This window comes from Tenrec ecaudatus, chromosome 5, assembly GCF_050624435.1.
Source record: "Tenrec ecaudatus isolate mTenEca1 chromosome 5, mTenEca1.hap1, whole genome shotgun sequence".
Lineage (NCBI taxonomy): Eukaryota > Metazoa > Chordata > Mammalia > Afrosoricida > Tenrecidae > Tenrec > Tenrec ecaudatus.
In genome coordinates, this window is record NC_134534.1 from 162,511,775 (window position 1) to 162,528,720 (window position 16,946).

The 16,946-nt window shown below is 56.8% G+C and overlaps 1 protein-coding gene across 1 annotated transcript; it reads left to right on the plus strand.

The window, feature by feature from the left end:
• Positions 1 to 4,812: 4,812 nt before the first annotated feature.
• SHH (sonic hedgehog signaling molecule) lies at positions 4,813 to 14,487 on the plus strand. Its single transcript, XM_075550771.1, has 3 exons — positions 4,813 to 5,112; positions 10,581 to 10,842; positions 13,694 to 14,487. The coding sequence occupies exons 1-3, from the start codon at positions 4,813 to 4,815 to the stop codon at positions 14,485 to 14,487; spliced, it is 1,356 nt and encodes a 451-aa protein (XP_075406886.1).
• The last annotated feature ends 2,459 nt before the right edge of the window (positions 14,488 to 16,946 follow it).

Consider the following 16,946-nt stretch of genomic DNA (forward strand, 5'->3'; position numbering starts at 1 on the left):
GGCTGCTAACCACAAAGCAGCGGTTCAAACCCTTCGGCCACACCTAAGGGGAAAGAGGAGGCTGGCTGCCCCTGGGAAGAGTTACAGTCTCAGAAACCCTATACACTCACTGCAATTGACTCAATGGCCTCGTGGCGCCCAGGGTGGAGCAAAAGGTTGGCAATTCCAACTCCGTCAGTGACCCCAAAGGAGAAAGACCACATTTGGGTACAGTAAAGACCGTCGTCAGGAAAACCCATGGGGCAGTTCTGTTTGGTCACGTGGGGTCACAGTGAGTCAGAATCGCCCTGATGGCACCCAAACAACAGCAATACTTGCTCTACTGGTGTAATATTTGTGGAACAAATGAGATCATGGGGTGGAAGTTCCCAATCAATTTGGAAGACACTAGACTAGAAGTCCTACCACCACCGCCGCCCACAGCGGCCTGAAACTGCAGAGCCCCCCTCAGGGTCTCCAGCCCCTATGAACAAAACTGGCGAGAGTCAAGATTACCGTCATGGGGACTTCCGGCTATCGTCTATCCGCACTGTCTCCTTCCTTCAGAGAAAACCTCCCAACAAGGCCCAGGAAGAGGAAGGTCTCACTCCCGGGTGGCTTCGGCCTTTGCCCACACTTGCTGCTAGCAACAGTCCACAGGCAGCCCTAAGTTCCACGCATGAAACCCGCTGAGGCCAGCTCCTCACCTGGCCAGCAGCAGAGCTGGTCCCTGTCTTGGCGGCTGCTTCCCCCGCTGCTCGTGCACAGCCGCCATGAGTGGAGACACACAAGCACCCATTGCCAAGGGCTCAGGGGTGGCAGGCTAATGAGTGGAGGGCCCCCAACAGCAGCTCCAGACCCTTGCCTGCTTCTGGGCTGATAGCCACTGCCTCTGGTCCTCCTGGGCCGCAGGGACCCTGCTACTGTCCAGAACCGGGGCCCTCAAATCCTTAACCCAGGGACCGGCAGTCCCCCTGTGGGGCCAGGCCGCGGCCTCCGCAGAGCAATGCCCAAGAGGAGCATCGCTCGGAAATATGGAGAACCAAGAACCGAAGCCTGGTGATTACAAGGAGATACCCGTAGACGTTCAGCTGGACAAAATGAGGGAGAAATTGAAACTGGGTGGAAAGAGATCAAGGACAATCGTCACGAGGGGAAGGAAAATGGGGGACGGAAACGTAATTCGAAGGCCTGCGCGCCCAGAGCCCAGGAGGACTGTGATAGACGGGGCGCGCCTAGTGAAGGACAGGGACTTGGTGGGGAAGCGGACCTGCACAGGGCCAGCGACCACGGTCAAGGGCGGATGAAGAAACCGGCTAGAGCCCCGCTCCCTGGGACCTTGCGACCACCGGTGCCGCGCTGATTTCCGGGCGCCCCTGGGCCGGAGCGCGGCGCTCCAGAAACGGAAGGCAGAGTGAGGGCGCCATCTAGCGGCCGGGTCGGAAGGCAGGGAGCCGCGCGGCTTCCAGGAAGGGCGCCACCTGGGGGCCCGGGGGCAGAAGACAGACGCGGCCACCGGGACTCCGGGGCTGGCGCGTTGCGTGGAGAGGAGGGCAGTGGAGGCACAGGGAGCTCGCTGGATGGACGAGAATGACCAACCGAAGCACGGGGCGGGGGCCTCGGATAAGTCACAGCCAGAGCCTACAGGCGACGCAGGATGCCTGGCGGCGGCAAGCTCGGACAAACGGCCAGGGTTTGCAAGCGCGGACCGACAGAGGGAGGGGCCGAACTGTCTGGAGGGGGAAAGGCAAAGAGAGGGAGCCATCTGGTGTCTGGAGGTGGAAGACGGAGTGAGTGTCTGGTGTCTGCGAAATGGGAAGTGGGTGAGATGAAAGGAAAGGGGGGAGCGGGAGGGGGAGGGAGGCGCGGAGACCGCCGCGGCTCCGGGTGTCTCGCTGGGCGCCCTGTTAAGTCTGGGCGTCCTGGGTTCCTAAGACAATACCTCCAGACGGCGGTTGATTTTTGCACCCCCGTTTCCTCCCCACCCCCACCCCACAGCAGGGAGATAGCCCTCGGGAGGAGCGCGTTAGTGGGGGGTTTCGCGGTGATTTTGCGCATCGTGTTGTGAATCGGAAGGGTTCTGCCGAGCCCCAGCGGAGGCAGCCGCTGGCACTCTCTGGGGTGCCCAGGGCTGGCTGGAGGTGGTGAGGAAGGAGGTGCCTTCGTGCCGCCCCCGGAGTCCGAGCGAGCTCAGTACCCGGGCGCGTCCCCTTCCTGGTCTCCGCGAAGAGACCGCGCCTCCAGAGTCACGCTCGGCTCTTTCCTGATCCGGGGGCGCCGGGCAGGGCCCCCAGGTCGCACTGCACCCGCCACGCAGCGCGAACCCTTTGCAGCCTGGTCTTTTGCGCCCCGAGCCAAGCCCCACGCCCCGCGCGTGGCGAGTTTCGGGATTTTTCCACGTGCGTTTATTGCCTGCACCGGGCGCGCGCCTCCCCAGCGGGTCCGCGCCGCCAGAGCCCGGTTGGCCGCTGGGTGCGCGCGCTGCCGGCAGCCCCGGTCTCCGGCCTCGGCCCGCAGCGTCGCCACCACGGCGCTCCTGCTTTGGGCAGGTCCTGACGTCCTTAAGGGGAGAGCGCCAGGACTGGAAGAGAACTGGGAAAGGACCGGCACCGGGGCCGCGGGAGATACGCCAAGGCGGGGGAGGGTGATCAAAAGGTTTGCAAGTATCCCACTGGATCCGGATCGTTTCTTAAGCCCGGACACTATTTAGTGATAATACATCAACACTTGCTACCGAGGTAACCACATCAAACAAGCCGATCCTCTTTGGTAGAGAACGTTATATCTTTTTTCCTTCTTTTTTTTTTTTAGTTTTTCTGCGAGCACATTCAACAACACACCCTGGACAATAAACTGAGCCCCGGGTTTATCAACAGTTGAATTGTCTCCAGCTAATTGGAGAACTCGTGGCTCCTGCCTGAGTCTTGCATGCTAAAACGGAATCCTGCCCTCCCACCTTGACCAGAGGTCAGCTAGGTATTTTGATTCTTAAAAATTCGCAGGAGAGAGAGAGAGAGAGAGAGGTGGAGCAGAGGAATATGTTAACTTTTGCAGAGGAGAACGAATTGGGTAGGTGAAGTAGCTAACACTGATGTCTCTAGGCTGAAGGTAGATGTCTCTCAAGATGCCCAATCTAAAGACAAATGTGGTTTGGTGGAAGGAACGTTGATGCTTTGCTGACAACTGCCCATTGTTTTGCTGGCTGCACCTTCAGACTTGTCCTCACCCAGCTGCAATGCTTGGGGGTCAAGGCAGAACACTGAACTTCAGAGGCCAACATTCACAGTATCTGCTCTTTTCTCAGGGTCAGTATTGCTAGTCCACATAAATAACCCCGTTCCCTTGCCCCACTTCAGAGGAATTGCTGTGTGTGAGTGGAATGGGGAAAGATGGAGCAGAGGGTTAGTTGAGTTAAAAAAAAAGTGGGGTTTGATTTTTATTGTTCTGGTTTAATGATCTTGGAGAAATGTAAGGATTGGCAGCTCATCCTGCTGAGCTGTGGACACGAGGACACCCCTATATGACCAGAACCTGAGTTCCCTGCACCCCAATAGGCTGCAGTGCCCATGAAGTGGCCAGCTCCAGGGAGAGCCAGTGCTGGCCTCTGTGACAAGGAGTCTTAATTTCACATGACACTCGTCCCCTTGGCCTGCACTTTGCTCCCATCGATCTGTGGGGGTAGTGTTTGCAAAGCCTTGCCCACTCACCACTGCCTTCCAGGCACAGTGAGCCTCCACCCACAGCACACACATGCCTTTCCAGAGCTGAAGGTGTCCAGCACCCAAGACCCACTTGCCCCTGGACCTTGGCCCACTCCATACCTGCCCCCTGAAAAGACCTCCAGCCCATCTTCAGAGGTTCCAAGAACAATGCATTGGTAGGAACACAAGAAAGTGGCCACTGGCGTTTGAAAGTTTTTCACAGGACACTAAGTTGTGGTCACTCATAATGTCCCTCCTGCTAAGGATGCTGTACATTCAGGTAGAGGTGGCTCAGGCTCCCCCTTGGTTAGCAGGCAGGAAGAACTGTGCTGTATGATCAGAGCTCTTACCATTTTAAATAAGAGCTGGCAAATGTTTGAGGGGATATGTGTTTGATGATCAAAGCTTTGATGGGAGGGGTGCATTCTACTGTCCTTTAAAAACTTGGGTTGGTTTTAATTGAAGCCCCTACCATCCCCAAGAAAGTCCACGAAGACAGTACACAGATACACACAAAGCAGCGTGTAATTGATGTTAACCCAAGAAATATGCCTCCACCCTCCCCGCCCCCACCTTTGTTTTAGTTGAGCTTTTTTTTTTTTTAACTCAAAGCCTTCAGGTAAAAATAAAGCTGCAGCAGCAACAGAAAGGGGGGTGGAAAATGTAGCCTTTTTGAGGGTTAAACATCAGAAGACAGGCTTGTGTTGCCTTGGCCAATCAGATACGCCCCTGCCAGCTATAATATAGTCCTAAAGGCAGCCTCTCTCACAAGCGTCTCTGGGCTTGCTACCATTTAAAATCAGACTCTTTTTGTCTTTTGATTCCTGTCTCGAGACCCAACTCCGATGTGTTCCGTTATCAGGGACCGGCAGCCTGCCATTTCAGCACCTGCCTGGCTGCGGATCGGTGGAGAGCCCCAAGCAGCGGCGGCGGGCAAGGTTATATAGGAAGAGAAAGGGAGAGAGCCAGCGAGCAAGCGAGCCTGAGCGAGAAAGGGAGAGCGCAAGAGAGGGAACACGCACACGCGCGCGCGCGCGCGCATACACACACCCCACACACGCTCACACACACGCGCGCACACACAGGCACACACCACCGGAGAGCTTGGAAGTAATTGGGCTCCATGGACGAGATGCTGCTGCTGGCGAGATGTCTGGTGGTAGTCTTCGTCTCCTCGCTCCTGCTGTGCTCCGGGCTGGCGTGCGGACCCGGCCGGGGATTTGGGAAGAGGAGACACCCCAAAAAGCTGACCCCTTTAGCCTACAAACAGTTTATCCCCAATGTGGCCGAGAAGACCCTAGGGGCCAGTGGAAGATACGAAGGGAAGATCTCAAGAAACTCCGAGCGATTTAAAGAACTCACCCCCAATTACAACCCTGACATCATATTTAAGGATGAAGAAAACACGGGAGCGGATCGGCTGATGACTCAGGTAGAAACCCGGCGCTGGGGCGTGGAATGGGTTTCTTTAAAGGGGGCTACCAGGGGGAAAGCCGCTGTCCTAGACTGTCTCTTGGCTTTTGCAGCAAATTTAGAAGCGATTTCACGATCTCCTTCCCCACCCTCCTATCCACCTGCCACCCCTTCCTTTCTCTACTGGGGGGATGGAGCCTATGGGTCCAGAAGTTTAGGGTCTGGCCAAGCAGGCGAGGGCGGCTGAGGATGGGGTTCCATTTATGGCCCAGATTGCATCTCAGTCTCACTGAGATGGCCTTCTTTTTCCTGACTGTGCTGGGGCTTGGAACTTGGAGAAACCTGTACTTTGGGGGCGTCTACCTTTTCTAAGTATGCCGTTTTGCTGGAGAGTCGAGAGTGGGGACCAGGAAGGGGTTGGGAACCCCCCTCCCGTAAAGAAAAAGTGGCCTCCGGGTCACTGCTCCAAATATAGGCAGGAAGCGTGAGATCTCTCATCTCAGCTCAGACTTTCTCCTGCTTCTCGGTGGTTTAGCTTCCCGCGACTACCCCCATCCCACAGACTCCCCACCGAAGATCCTTCCCGTGGAAAAATCAAAAGGATGCTTCGGACAAAAGGCAGTGGCTTTGGAGGCGCCTCTGGTCGCCCAGGACTGTATCATAGAGCTTGCACTGCGATTCTATCGAGTGTGAATATATTGATATTTCTTTAAGGATGCTCTTTCAGTCTCTCAAGCCCGAGGTACCTTAGGGGAGGGACTTAGAAGTTATTGGCATTGCATCACTCCAGTTTTCAGTTTGCCCAGATATTACACGGGGCTTCATAGTAGATGGAGAGGAGAACCACGCCAAGCAGTAATCCCTTTCCCCTCGCCCACCTCCTTGGAGACAGCTGGGCTAAAAATCTACCTGCTAATTCTAGACTTTCTGAAACTCCGTGCATATAGAACTGAAGCCAGTTTCCTTGCAAATATAGGTCAACATCATTTTTATTGCCCTATTAAAATATTCAAGTCCTACCTTTAGGGCTAGAAGCGCACAGGCTGATGGAGCTTGGCTGGTGAGGCACAAGTGCGACCAAGCGGGGGAAGGGGACGCGCGGCGGCAGGGGGCGGGGGGGCGCAGAGAATAACTACGTTGGACTGATCGGTTCCCAGTGGGTTCCTGGGCTGACTGGGGGGAGCCGAGGGGGAGAGAAGACGCAGTCGGGCGACCGGCTTCAGCTGGCCGCCGGGGGAGGAGTGAAAGCAGGGGAGACGGTTCTCCTCGCGCGGTCTCTCGCATCTGCTCCCGGCCACCTTAAATCGGGCCCGAGTGTGACCGCGCGCTGGAGCCACCTAGAAGCCCCGGTTACCTCCGCGTGGCCCCGGGGACGAGGGGGCGTGCGACCGGCCCGAGGAAGTTCTAGGGCTCCGCAGCCACGCCGCCCTGGGTCCCCGGGAGAGCGGGGCCGGGCGGCAGCTGGGCTGGGGGAGGGACGGCGGTGCGGGGGACAGCGGAGAGTCCAGGGTCAGCGCCTGCCCTGGTGGGTGCAAAGGACCCTTGCCGAGCCCCGAGCTCCCTACCGAGAGCTCGGGGTGGTCGGCGCCCTTCTGGAAAGCCGGAGGCCCGCGGAGGCGAGCCCCAAGTCAGACGCATCGCCAGCTCCGCGCACTCCCGGGTTATCGATCGCGGCGGCTCGGGTTTCAGTTTGGGCCGCCGAGCTGGGCTCGCGCCCCGGCCGCCGCCACCGCCGGCCCGGCCAGCGCGCACGCAGGAATTCGCTCCCGACCCGCCAGCGTGGGGGCTCATCCTAATGGGGCGCTAATCACCCTCATTAACCCGGCGGCGGCGGCGGGGGAGGGGCGCGCGCGGGGAGGAGGCAGGGGTGTGGTGCTGGCGCGGCGCGGCCGGGCGCTCGGCGCACGCACCTCTGCGCCGCCGCCCGTCGGGCCTCGGAGGTCGGCGGGCGCCCTGGCACGGCAGCTAGCCCCCCATCCCGCTCGCTCCGGCTCCCCGCTCCCCTCACACACACCCCCGCCTCGTGCCCACCCCCAGTCCTAGCGACCGCCCTGCCCGGGAACTCGGGGCCGCGCCCGCCCCACGCCTCGCCACTCGCGCCGCCGCCGCCGCATTCGCTGGCAGCATTTGAACTTCTGACCTTCTGTCAACTTCCCTCAGACGAACGAAAAGAAAACAAATACTGGGGTTTTTTTCCCTTCAGCCCTGGCGATTCCCGTTCCCAACACAAAAGGAGGGGGGAGGGGCGGCAAAAGTAAGAATGGGGTGGGGGGACATTACAACATTGACTCCCCCCCTAAGGTACCCTAACTACGTGGATGGCTGGACGGACAGGCAGGAGCTGGAATGTGCCCTCTGGCTGGTCCCTCCCCGGCATTTCCCTCTTTTGCAGGTTCTAGGAGTCAGAGGGGGGCGGTGGGGGTGGGGACAGGAATGGAGAGGGGCAGGTGACCCGAGTTTAGCACCGCCGGAAACTTGTATGTTTCCGAGGCCAGAGGTGCCTCCCAGGCTGCGGGAAGGTCGGAGCTCCTGGGGAACTTGCTCAGCCGCTGGGTTCCCCATTTTTATAGAAACGCCTGGGGGTGCATCCTGAGTCCCCCCTCCCCGCCCCCGTCTCGTCTGTCCCCGGTCTCTGGGTCTTTCCAAGCGACTACTGCCCAAGTCCTTCAACCATGGCGAGATCTTCCCCAGTAGAACTTTCAGAGCAGTTCGGGGACGCATGAGCTCCTGGTTAATATTAACCCCGGCGAGGGGAACGCAGACGGACCACTCTCCCCGAGCTGGCCCGGGTGCCCGCTCCCAGGGCGCAGGGGACAAGGGGGCGCCGCGCGGGGTGGAGGTCGGCCAGGAGCAGGTCTGGATGCTGAAGTCAGGGGCTTGGCCTGAAAAGGCACGTTACCAACATTTCCTGCCTGCTGGGCAAAGCCAGCCAGCCCCTGCGGGAGCGTGGGGCGGGTTCTGTGCCTTTGTAGCGGGGGCATGGAAGGGCCGCGTTGCCAGCTGGGGGTCATTTGGAAGCCGGTGCCTCTCGCAGGCTCAGGCGCCCAAGGAAGCCCGCCGGGCTGTTCCACAGCGACAGGTCATGCCGAGCGCCTCCTGGGAGCGCTCCTTTGGGTGCAGGTTAGGGAAGGTGGCGAGGAGCTGAAGCGTGTGGAACAACTTTGCCTGGGCGGACACAAAGCCCGCGCCCAGGCGGCCCCGCGGGGCTTCACGGTGGCTGCACAGAATCGCGCTGGTTTGTGGCACATGACCCAGTGAATGAACAACTGGTCTAGGCGGCAGGGCCTATGCTCTGACCAGCCAGCGGGCCGGAGTCACAAGTGTCCTGCAGCCTCTGGAAGAGGCCCCGTTCGCCCTGGGACTGGCCTGCGTGCGTTCGCCCTGGGACTGGCCTGCGTTGTGTCTGGACGACAGGGCTCTCCGGGGCCGGGGCCTGGGCCTGGGAGCGCCCCAGCCAGTCCACTCCCGCAGCCTGGGTCCACCTGTGGGTTCCTCCACATCTTTCCCAAGTGACCTGTTTCCAGGGATCTGGGGAGTGAGGAGGAGCCCCCCCCCCCATCCTGACACACACCCACACACCGCAAAGAGATCAGTGGTGAGGGGTTCAGAACTGGGGAGGGGTGTATGCTTGTAGCTGAGTGTGCACCTGTGTGCACCCCAGCTTCATAACCCGCCTCTAAACTGACCCTGATTTACTGATTGGTTTTCTTGTAAAATGCACTCAATTTTCAAGATAATCTCACTGGAATACTCCTCTCCCAACTCTTCTTTAGAAAAAGAAAGAAAGGAGCAAACCTACAAGCATTGACCTTTAACCAGGTCCACCCCCAACTCTCTGACTGCCCATTTGTTATAGGTTTAGCTCTACAACCACATTACTGTTTGGTTTCTCTTGTTTTATTACCACAGAGCGTTTCCTGTTGCACACTCAGCAAGTCCAGTGTAAAGGTGGGCAGCAGTCCTTCTAGTCAGATCCTCCTCCCCCAAACAAACAAAAAAGAAAAAGTGTTTCTACACTATTGGGATCCTTAAATAGTGACTGTCTTTCCCTCAGGGAAACCATGTTGGAAAGAAGTCTTAGAGAAGGGAGCAGCTTCCTGTTCTAGCTTAGGGTGGCCGATCCCATTCTTTGCATAAGTCATCTCTCTCTTCACACACACACACACACACACACACACACACGATTCAACTAGACTTACATCCGTGTTTGGTTCTGATCCATAAACCAGATGATTCTGGGGGAATACCACAACCCCAAGTTCCATGTTACCTTAGGCTTTATCAAGTCTAGTCAATATTTCATTACTCCTATATGATCCCGCTTTCTTTCGTGTGTGTGTGTGTGTGTGTGTGTGTGTTGGGGGCGGGGTGGCTGCAGGGCACCAGAGGAACTGTTTTAAGGGAAACTCTCCAAAGCAAAGGATTGGTGAGGCCTTCAGGCCTTCCTGTAGCTTGATCTTTCTAGAGTCTCTCCTCTCCTGCGCCCCAGCCCCCACCCAGAGTCTCTAGCTTGATCCATACACTCACACATACACCCCTCCCTTCACCTGTAAAGTTTGCTCTTCAAACTTGCAGGGCGCCATTCTACACTGGAGCCAAGAAAACAAGAGGGGAGGAAGGGAACAGGTTAAAGAAACCAAGAAACACAATCAGACTACAGAAAACCTAGGCAGCAAAGAGTTCTACAAAAGAACGTGGTGGTCCAGATAAAGAATGTTTGTCACCCCGGCCGATTCTGAAAATCATAACTCACCTGGTCGTTTTTCTCCCACCCCTCACCGCTTGGCTATCAGCTTCCCACCCACTTCTCCCACCTCTGGTTTAATGTTCACCTCAGATACGCATGGTGTTAGGAAGGGGCGAGGGCCCCCAGATAACGCCAGGCTTTTCATTCTTTACCAAGTGTACAGTGCATTTCTCTTTATTCCCGCAAACTGGCACCCTGGGCCTCTCCCTAGCTTCCTCTGAACTTCTGACTAAGGGTCCTTGCAAGAGACTTAGCCCAGGAGCTATGTAGGGCTGGCACAGGTGTGGAGACATGTGTCCATCGAAGAGGAACCGGCAGAGTGGAGGACACTTTGGGGGCTTGGGGAGCTTGCCTTGCCCCGGGTGGACTTTGGGGATCAAAAAAGGTAGTTTTCTTTGTTGCTCCCAAGAAACTTCATCTACTTCTCAGGCCACCAGATGAACAGAAGTCATTTGAGAATTTGGAAAACAGCCCATTCCCAAGAGGACCTGTTCCTCCTGATCCCTACCACATCCTGCCCAAGACCCTTGTTCTGAGCAGGCTGGGCCCCAATCCCAGGACCTCTGTCCCACTTCTCTGCACACCTGGCCTGGCTTAGCCAACTGGGAAGCTCCTTGTGGGTGGGGTCGGAGGTTACACAGGCAGCTAGAGACAGCACAGGGGAGGACCCAAGGTACAGGCGTAGGCAGATCCATCGCTAGGTCTTCATCCACGCCTGGGTCTTTTTTCTCTCTCCACAGAGGTGTAAGGACAAGTTGAATGCTTTAGCCATCTCAGTCATGAACCAGTGGCCAGGGGTGAAGCTTCGAGTGACTGAGGGCTGGGATGAGGACGGCCACCACTCGGAAGAGTCTCTGCACTATGAGGGCCGCGCAGTGGACATCACCACGTCGGACCGCGACCGTAGCAAATACGGCATGCTGGCCCGCCTGGCTGTGGAGGCAGGCTTCGACTGGGTGTACTACGAGTCCAAAGCACACATCCACTGCTCGGTGAAAGCAGGTAGGAAGGGTGCACACACACCCCACCCCTCATAATGACCCCAGCCCCCCTCATCCTCTGATCAGCCTCTGAGACCTTCAGCTGAAGGCCCCCAAGCAGCTGAGATGGCTGTGTCAGGGAAAGGGGGAAATGGCCGGATGTGTCTGTGTGCTGTATCTGAAGGGGGGCTTGAGGGACATGCACAAAGGAGAATTGAGGTGATGTCTACAGTGTTTGTTGTGGGATCATACCCTTTGAAGCACCCCAAGTCAAGAACTCCCCCCCCCCATCTGGGAATTCCACGAGGCCAAGGTGCAATGGGATGGCTTCCTGAGACCCAACTCCTCCTGTTTCCAGAGCCCCCCCATGGTCAGTGGTAGGGGCGATAGGAAAGAAAAAGTGACTTAGAGGTGAAGGAACAGGGAGATCACTGGGAGAAAACGCAGCTTTGCTTGTTCCCCAAAGTCTGGCCCTGATATCCCCAAGGGGTCAAATTTCAGTTCCAGTAAGGGGACCGAACTCCACCTCCGCTCTCCTCCCGGTGGGGGGCATGTGGATTCTAAACTAACTTAACTCACTTGCTAGGCCCTTTGGGAGGGCCCTGGCGGGAGGTCATAAACCCTGAAGTTACCACTTCCAACATCTGGAGGGCTGTAAGCCCAGAAGCATCCGTTGCTATTAAGAGCCCAGCTGGGATGCCGTGCTTGAGCGTGGTGGGGCTTGGGCCATAAAAGCGGCCTTCAGTTAGCTCCCAGCCAGCAGCTGGGCGACCCCAGTTCCAGTTCCCAGTGTCACGTTGATTTCCCTGGGCTTGCAACGCCACATGCTGTCGCTGGCAAGGAACAGCTAGGCACGAAAGGCATTAAACGCGCACAAATACTCCAATTTGGGGTCTCTGGCTCCACCTCTCCGCACAAGTGGACGAATTTAGCAGAACATTAACAGTGAATTCTGGGAGGCACTTTCTCTCCCCTTACTTCCCTCTCCCATCCCGTTTTGCCTGTCCGTCTGCTAAATTGCACTGTAATGGCGTGTCTTCGTGAGGGAAAGACTTTTAAAGTGTGGAGACACAACTGAGGGCTGTCTGTGACAACCGAGGCAGCGTGCGGGAGGGGCGATGGGGAAGGAGGCCCGCAAGGCAGTCCGACGCCGTGCCCCTGGCAGCGGGAATATTCTGCAGGATTTTTCTCTCCACCTGCCTCCGTGGGTGGGAACTGCGGGCGGCAGGGACCAGGGGCGCGCCTTCCTCCCGCCCAGCGAAGCATGGGAGCCTCCGTTTCCCGAGGCAGGTGCCCGCCCTACCACACAAGGCCTCCTCCGGGCCACCTGTGTCCTCCGGGTCCCCCTGGCGGGGGTGTGCAGTGACCTCCTCCCAAATGAGCAGCGGTAATCCCGCTCCTAGGCTCTCTCCCGGAGAGCAAAGAATTCTGACGGCTCGGAGAGCCGCTCATTAGAATTCCGCGCACACCGGGCCGGGGGCACGCTGCAGCGTGTGTCAAGCAGGGTCGTGTGACTGAACGACGCGGACTCGCTGGCGCCCCGGGTCGCAATCCGGGTGGGGGTGGAGGTGGGGGGTACCTAAAGCAGGACTCGAACGGCCCGCCCCGCGCTTCATGACGGAGAAACTGATGAGAAGATTAAAACTCCTCTCTAATTCCGGCAGGAAGATTCTTTCTGGCAATCTCTATTTGCAAAAAGTATGATCCCAGAGATTGGAATGCAAAGAAGACTTCGACTTTCCCCCATCCCATCCCCCGGCCCCTCCCCTCCGCCCAGGCTTCAATTATTGTCCTCGGGACAGTGAGCCAGAGAAAGCGACAGAGGCACAGAGCAAGCGGGGTAGTCAAGGAGGCTTTGAGAACCCGACTGCTTCCAGCGCTCAGAGCGGGCTCCGCCATTTAAAATTCAAATACACTTCTTGAGTGCCTTGGAAGAGAGGCCTTGCTGTGCAAATAGTGCTTGTGAGGGCCGGGGTTTGGGGAGAGCTAGTGTGTGAATTGGCAGGGGGGGGGTGTTGGGCTGGCGGGGGCTGCACCTGAGCAAATAGGGATGGGGGGCGGCGAGAGAGTGGAGAGAGAGGGAATGGAGAAAGGGGAGGGGAAGCGTTGTTAGTATCCTCTCTTCCAAGAGTGCCTCGCCCCCCATTTATTCCAGAAATGACAATGGCAATGCCGAGCCTGTTATTGGGTTTTAATTAGACCATCGACACAAGCCACGGATTTTCACACCTCAGCCCGTTCCCTGGAATGTTTGTACAGTTGCTACAACTGCCCAGCCTGCCCAGCGCGCGCGCGCGCAGGCCAATGCCCAGGCCGCGCAAAAACGCTGGAGCGAGCGCGCAGCCCGGGGCGGAGCGCACCTGACGGTCGGGCTGCACGCACGCACCGAGGCGCCACACCCTGGGGCAGGTGGGGGGATTGAGCTGAGCTAGGCGCCCGGAGCCAATTGAAGGAGCCTCCCTGGAGGAGTTTAAGTGCATGGCAAATACCTTTCTGGATTCTTGGCGAGGTTGGGGGAGGGGTGGCTGTAGGGCTGGGGCGGGGAGGTGAGATTGGAAGGACCCGGAAGGGGGGTTTGGGTGGGCGGGAGGGGGGTACTGGGTGTAACCAGGCTCCTGCAGGTGTCCCCAGCCCAACTTGTATTAGCTCCAGGGAAAGGGTCAGTGTCACGAAGTGATTTGTGCGCATCTGGCTTTGGGGTGCCAAGCGGTGGAGTAAGGAGGGAAGGCAGGCGCAGACCGGTGCCTACCCTCCCGGAATTCTCTCTCTGGCATCTTGGGTGTCTGGGCCCGAGCTCCCCCTCTTTCTCCTAATCCCCCACAGACGTGTCTCCCCCTCGAGACTCACGCGTCTTCCCTTCCTCTGTCCCGCAGAGAACTCGGTGGCCGCCAAATCCGGCGGCTGCTTCCCAGGATCCGCCACAGTGCACCTAGAGCAGGGCGGCACCAAGCTGGTGAAGGATCTGAGCCCCGGGGACCGGGTGCTGGCAGCCGACGACCAGGGCCGGCTACTCTACAGCGACTTCCTCACCTTCCTGGACCGCGAGGACGGTGCCAAGAAGGTCTTCTACGTGATCGAGACCCGGGAGCCGCGGGAGCGCCTGCTGCTGACGGCCGCGCACCTGCTCTTCGTCGCGCCGCACAACGATTCGGCGGCCGCCTGGGAGCCGGCGCCGCTGTCGAGCGCCTGGGACGCGCCGAGGTCGCCGCCAGGGGGCGCGCCGGGGCGCCGCGCGCTCTTCGCCAGCCACGTGCGGCCCGGCCAGCGCGTGTACGTCGTGGCGGAGCGCGACGGAGACCGCAAGCTGCTGCCCGCCGCCGTCCACAGCGTGACGCTGCGCGAGGAGGCCTCCGGCGCGTACGCGCCGCTCACGGCCCAGGGCACCATCCTCATCAACCGGGTGCTGGCCTCGTGCTACGCCGTCATCGAGGAGCACAGCTGGGCGCACTGGGCCTTCGCGCCCTTCCGCCTGGCGCACGCGCTCCTGGCGGCACTGGCGCCCTCCCGCACGGACAGCGGCGGCAGCCTGGCCCCGCCCGCGCCGGATGCGGCGGCCGCCACCCCCACGGGCATCCACTGGTACTCACACCTGCTCTACCAAATAGGCACCTGGCTGCTGGACAGTGAGGCTCTGCACCCCCTCGGCATGGCCGCCAAGTCCAGCTGAAAGCCCCCCTCCCCCGGGGAGGGGGCGGGGAGCCGTCCAGGGGGCGGGGCGGGCGGGGTGGGGCGGGGCGGGCGTGGGGGAGGGGAGCAACCTCAAGGTCAAACAAAAGACTTGAGCGAACGGAATGAGACTGTTAATTATAATAATAATAATAATAAAGTAGGACAGTCCAAAGTAGACTATAAGGAAACAAAGACCCTGGGAAGTTTTGTTGTTGCGTTTAGTTTGGTGTTTCGGTTTGTTTTGGAATTTTTTTGTTATTGTTTTATTTTGGTTTTGTTATTTTTGTTTTGTTTTTTCCTCCTCTCCTGGCTATTTATTTGTTTGGTATGAATAGATGTTTTAAATAATATGAACCGGACCTTCAAGAGCCTTAAATAGTTTGTTTCTTGGATAATTTATTATTATCATGTGAACTGTACTCCACAGGGGGGAGAGATTATTTTGTGAGGCCAAGCAACCTGCTCAGAGTCTATTTTTCTACATGTCCCTCATCCTAACTGTCAGAACGCAAACTTCTGTACTGTTCATTCATTCCTCCTTTGCAGCGCTCCTGCTTCTCAGCAAATGTAAACTAAAACATGCTTCGTGGGGGTCCACAAATTATATTTTTATACACAGAATTGTAAATTAGATTTTTTGAGAGCTCAATCCTTAACTGAATTACATTTCATTTTTTGAAATAGTGTAAAATATGAAGATATATTATTTTAATTTAACTCATTTCCAAGGTAACAGCCATCTCCTGTATTGTCTCCCTGGTTCGATATTTGCTTTGTAAACATCAGTAGGGCCACATTCTTGGAAGTCAAGACTGTTACACACACATTCTCTCTCTCTCTCTCTCTCTCTCTCTCTCTCTCTCTCTCTCTCTCTCTCTCTCTTTCTCGCTCTCTCTTTTTTTCCTTTGGACAAACTGGAAAAAAAACTTTGTTATTTTTAACTTCAAAGAATTTATTAGAAAATAATATTTTTTAAAAGTGCATAGTGATGAGCCCGCGAGGATGGAACCTGTAGTTTGTACAGAGAGAAACAAAGGATGTTTTTGCATTAATAAATTGAGAAATAACTGCTGTAAATTTACTAAAATGTATTTTTGAATATTTTGTAATAGTTTAATAGTTTTATAGAAATAAAATGTGCCATGCACAGACTGGTTAGTAAACAGTAACTAAGAATTCATGTTGCAGCCCCTTTTTGGTTTTTTCCTTTTATCTTTACTTTTTTTTTTCCCCCTCCTTGGCTTCTTTGTTTGGGAAACCTTGTGCTGACAGGAGTTTCCAATATTATATTTAGATGTGTTGCTTATACTGTGAATTCAGATAAAGTAGGTAACCAAAGTAGGTAAACAAACTTGTTTATTCTCATCACTGGAGAAAACCTCAGCTGCTTGTATTTATGTTGTGAAGTTGTTTCTACACTCCCAAAGGTCGGGGTGCTGTAAGTGGCACTGTGGCGCCCCACCCTTTAACTTGCAAGGCCGACTAGGTGGGCCTGAGCAGATGGCCTAGGGGCGGTCATCAGGAACTCTCTCCCTCCACTCCCCTGTGTAATCATCAGACCATGTTGGCCCTCTGCCTCTGGCTGTCCCTCCCTCACCACAGCTGGTGGAGAGCCTCTCGCCCAGTTTGCCTTGTTGCCCTGGGGTACTCCATACCACAGCCCTATTCACAAAGGCTCCCTAGAGAAGACAGCTGGGTCTCCCCCCCACCCACCCACCTCTTTGATCAAGGACACCCTGAAATCCACACGAAAATCTCCCTTTGGAGTTCGTGTGTATATTTCTCTGCCTGATCTCACATACTCACTGCCAGTCCCCTCTCCCAGAGCCCAGTCGGGCCTGCTAGAGCCCCACAAATACTGGGGACTAACCTCTTGCTGCCTGAGGCCTCCCTGGTCTCCAGAATCCATCCGAACTGTCTGCCTGCCGCCATGCCTGCAATTCTGCTCCAAGTGTGGCTGGCGGTTCCTTTGGCCTGGGGCCTCTTCAGGAGCACAGATAGGGGGCCAACCCGAGTGCTTTGGTTGATCCGTGGATGTTACTGTCATGCTTTTTGTGCTTCGGGCCCGCGTACTTCAGCAGCTTGGCTTGGGAAGGGTGGGAGGGAAGCTGTGGACACTGGAAGCGCAGAGGCAGTCTGTCTGGAGGCTGTCGCTGTCCAGGGGAGCACTCTGGAATCTGACAGCGTCTAGGGAAAGCTCAAACCCACCTTGGCCCAGGTCTGGAGATGCTGCTTCTGAGGCTGGCGTCAGTGGTGAAAAACACTGGTCCCTGAGGGCCTTCCATGGCAAGGATCAGGGCTCCTTGGGGCCTTTTGAAGGTGGCTGGCTTCGCCAAGTAGCATTTGCCCCGCCTCTGAGCGCTTTGTATATGAAGAGAAGGCCTTTCTCAGGGGGAGGCCCTCCAGGCAGCAGTGGTCCCTCACTTTCCTTTGTCGGGAAGTCTTGTCTTTGCTCTT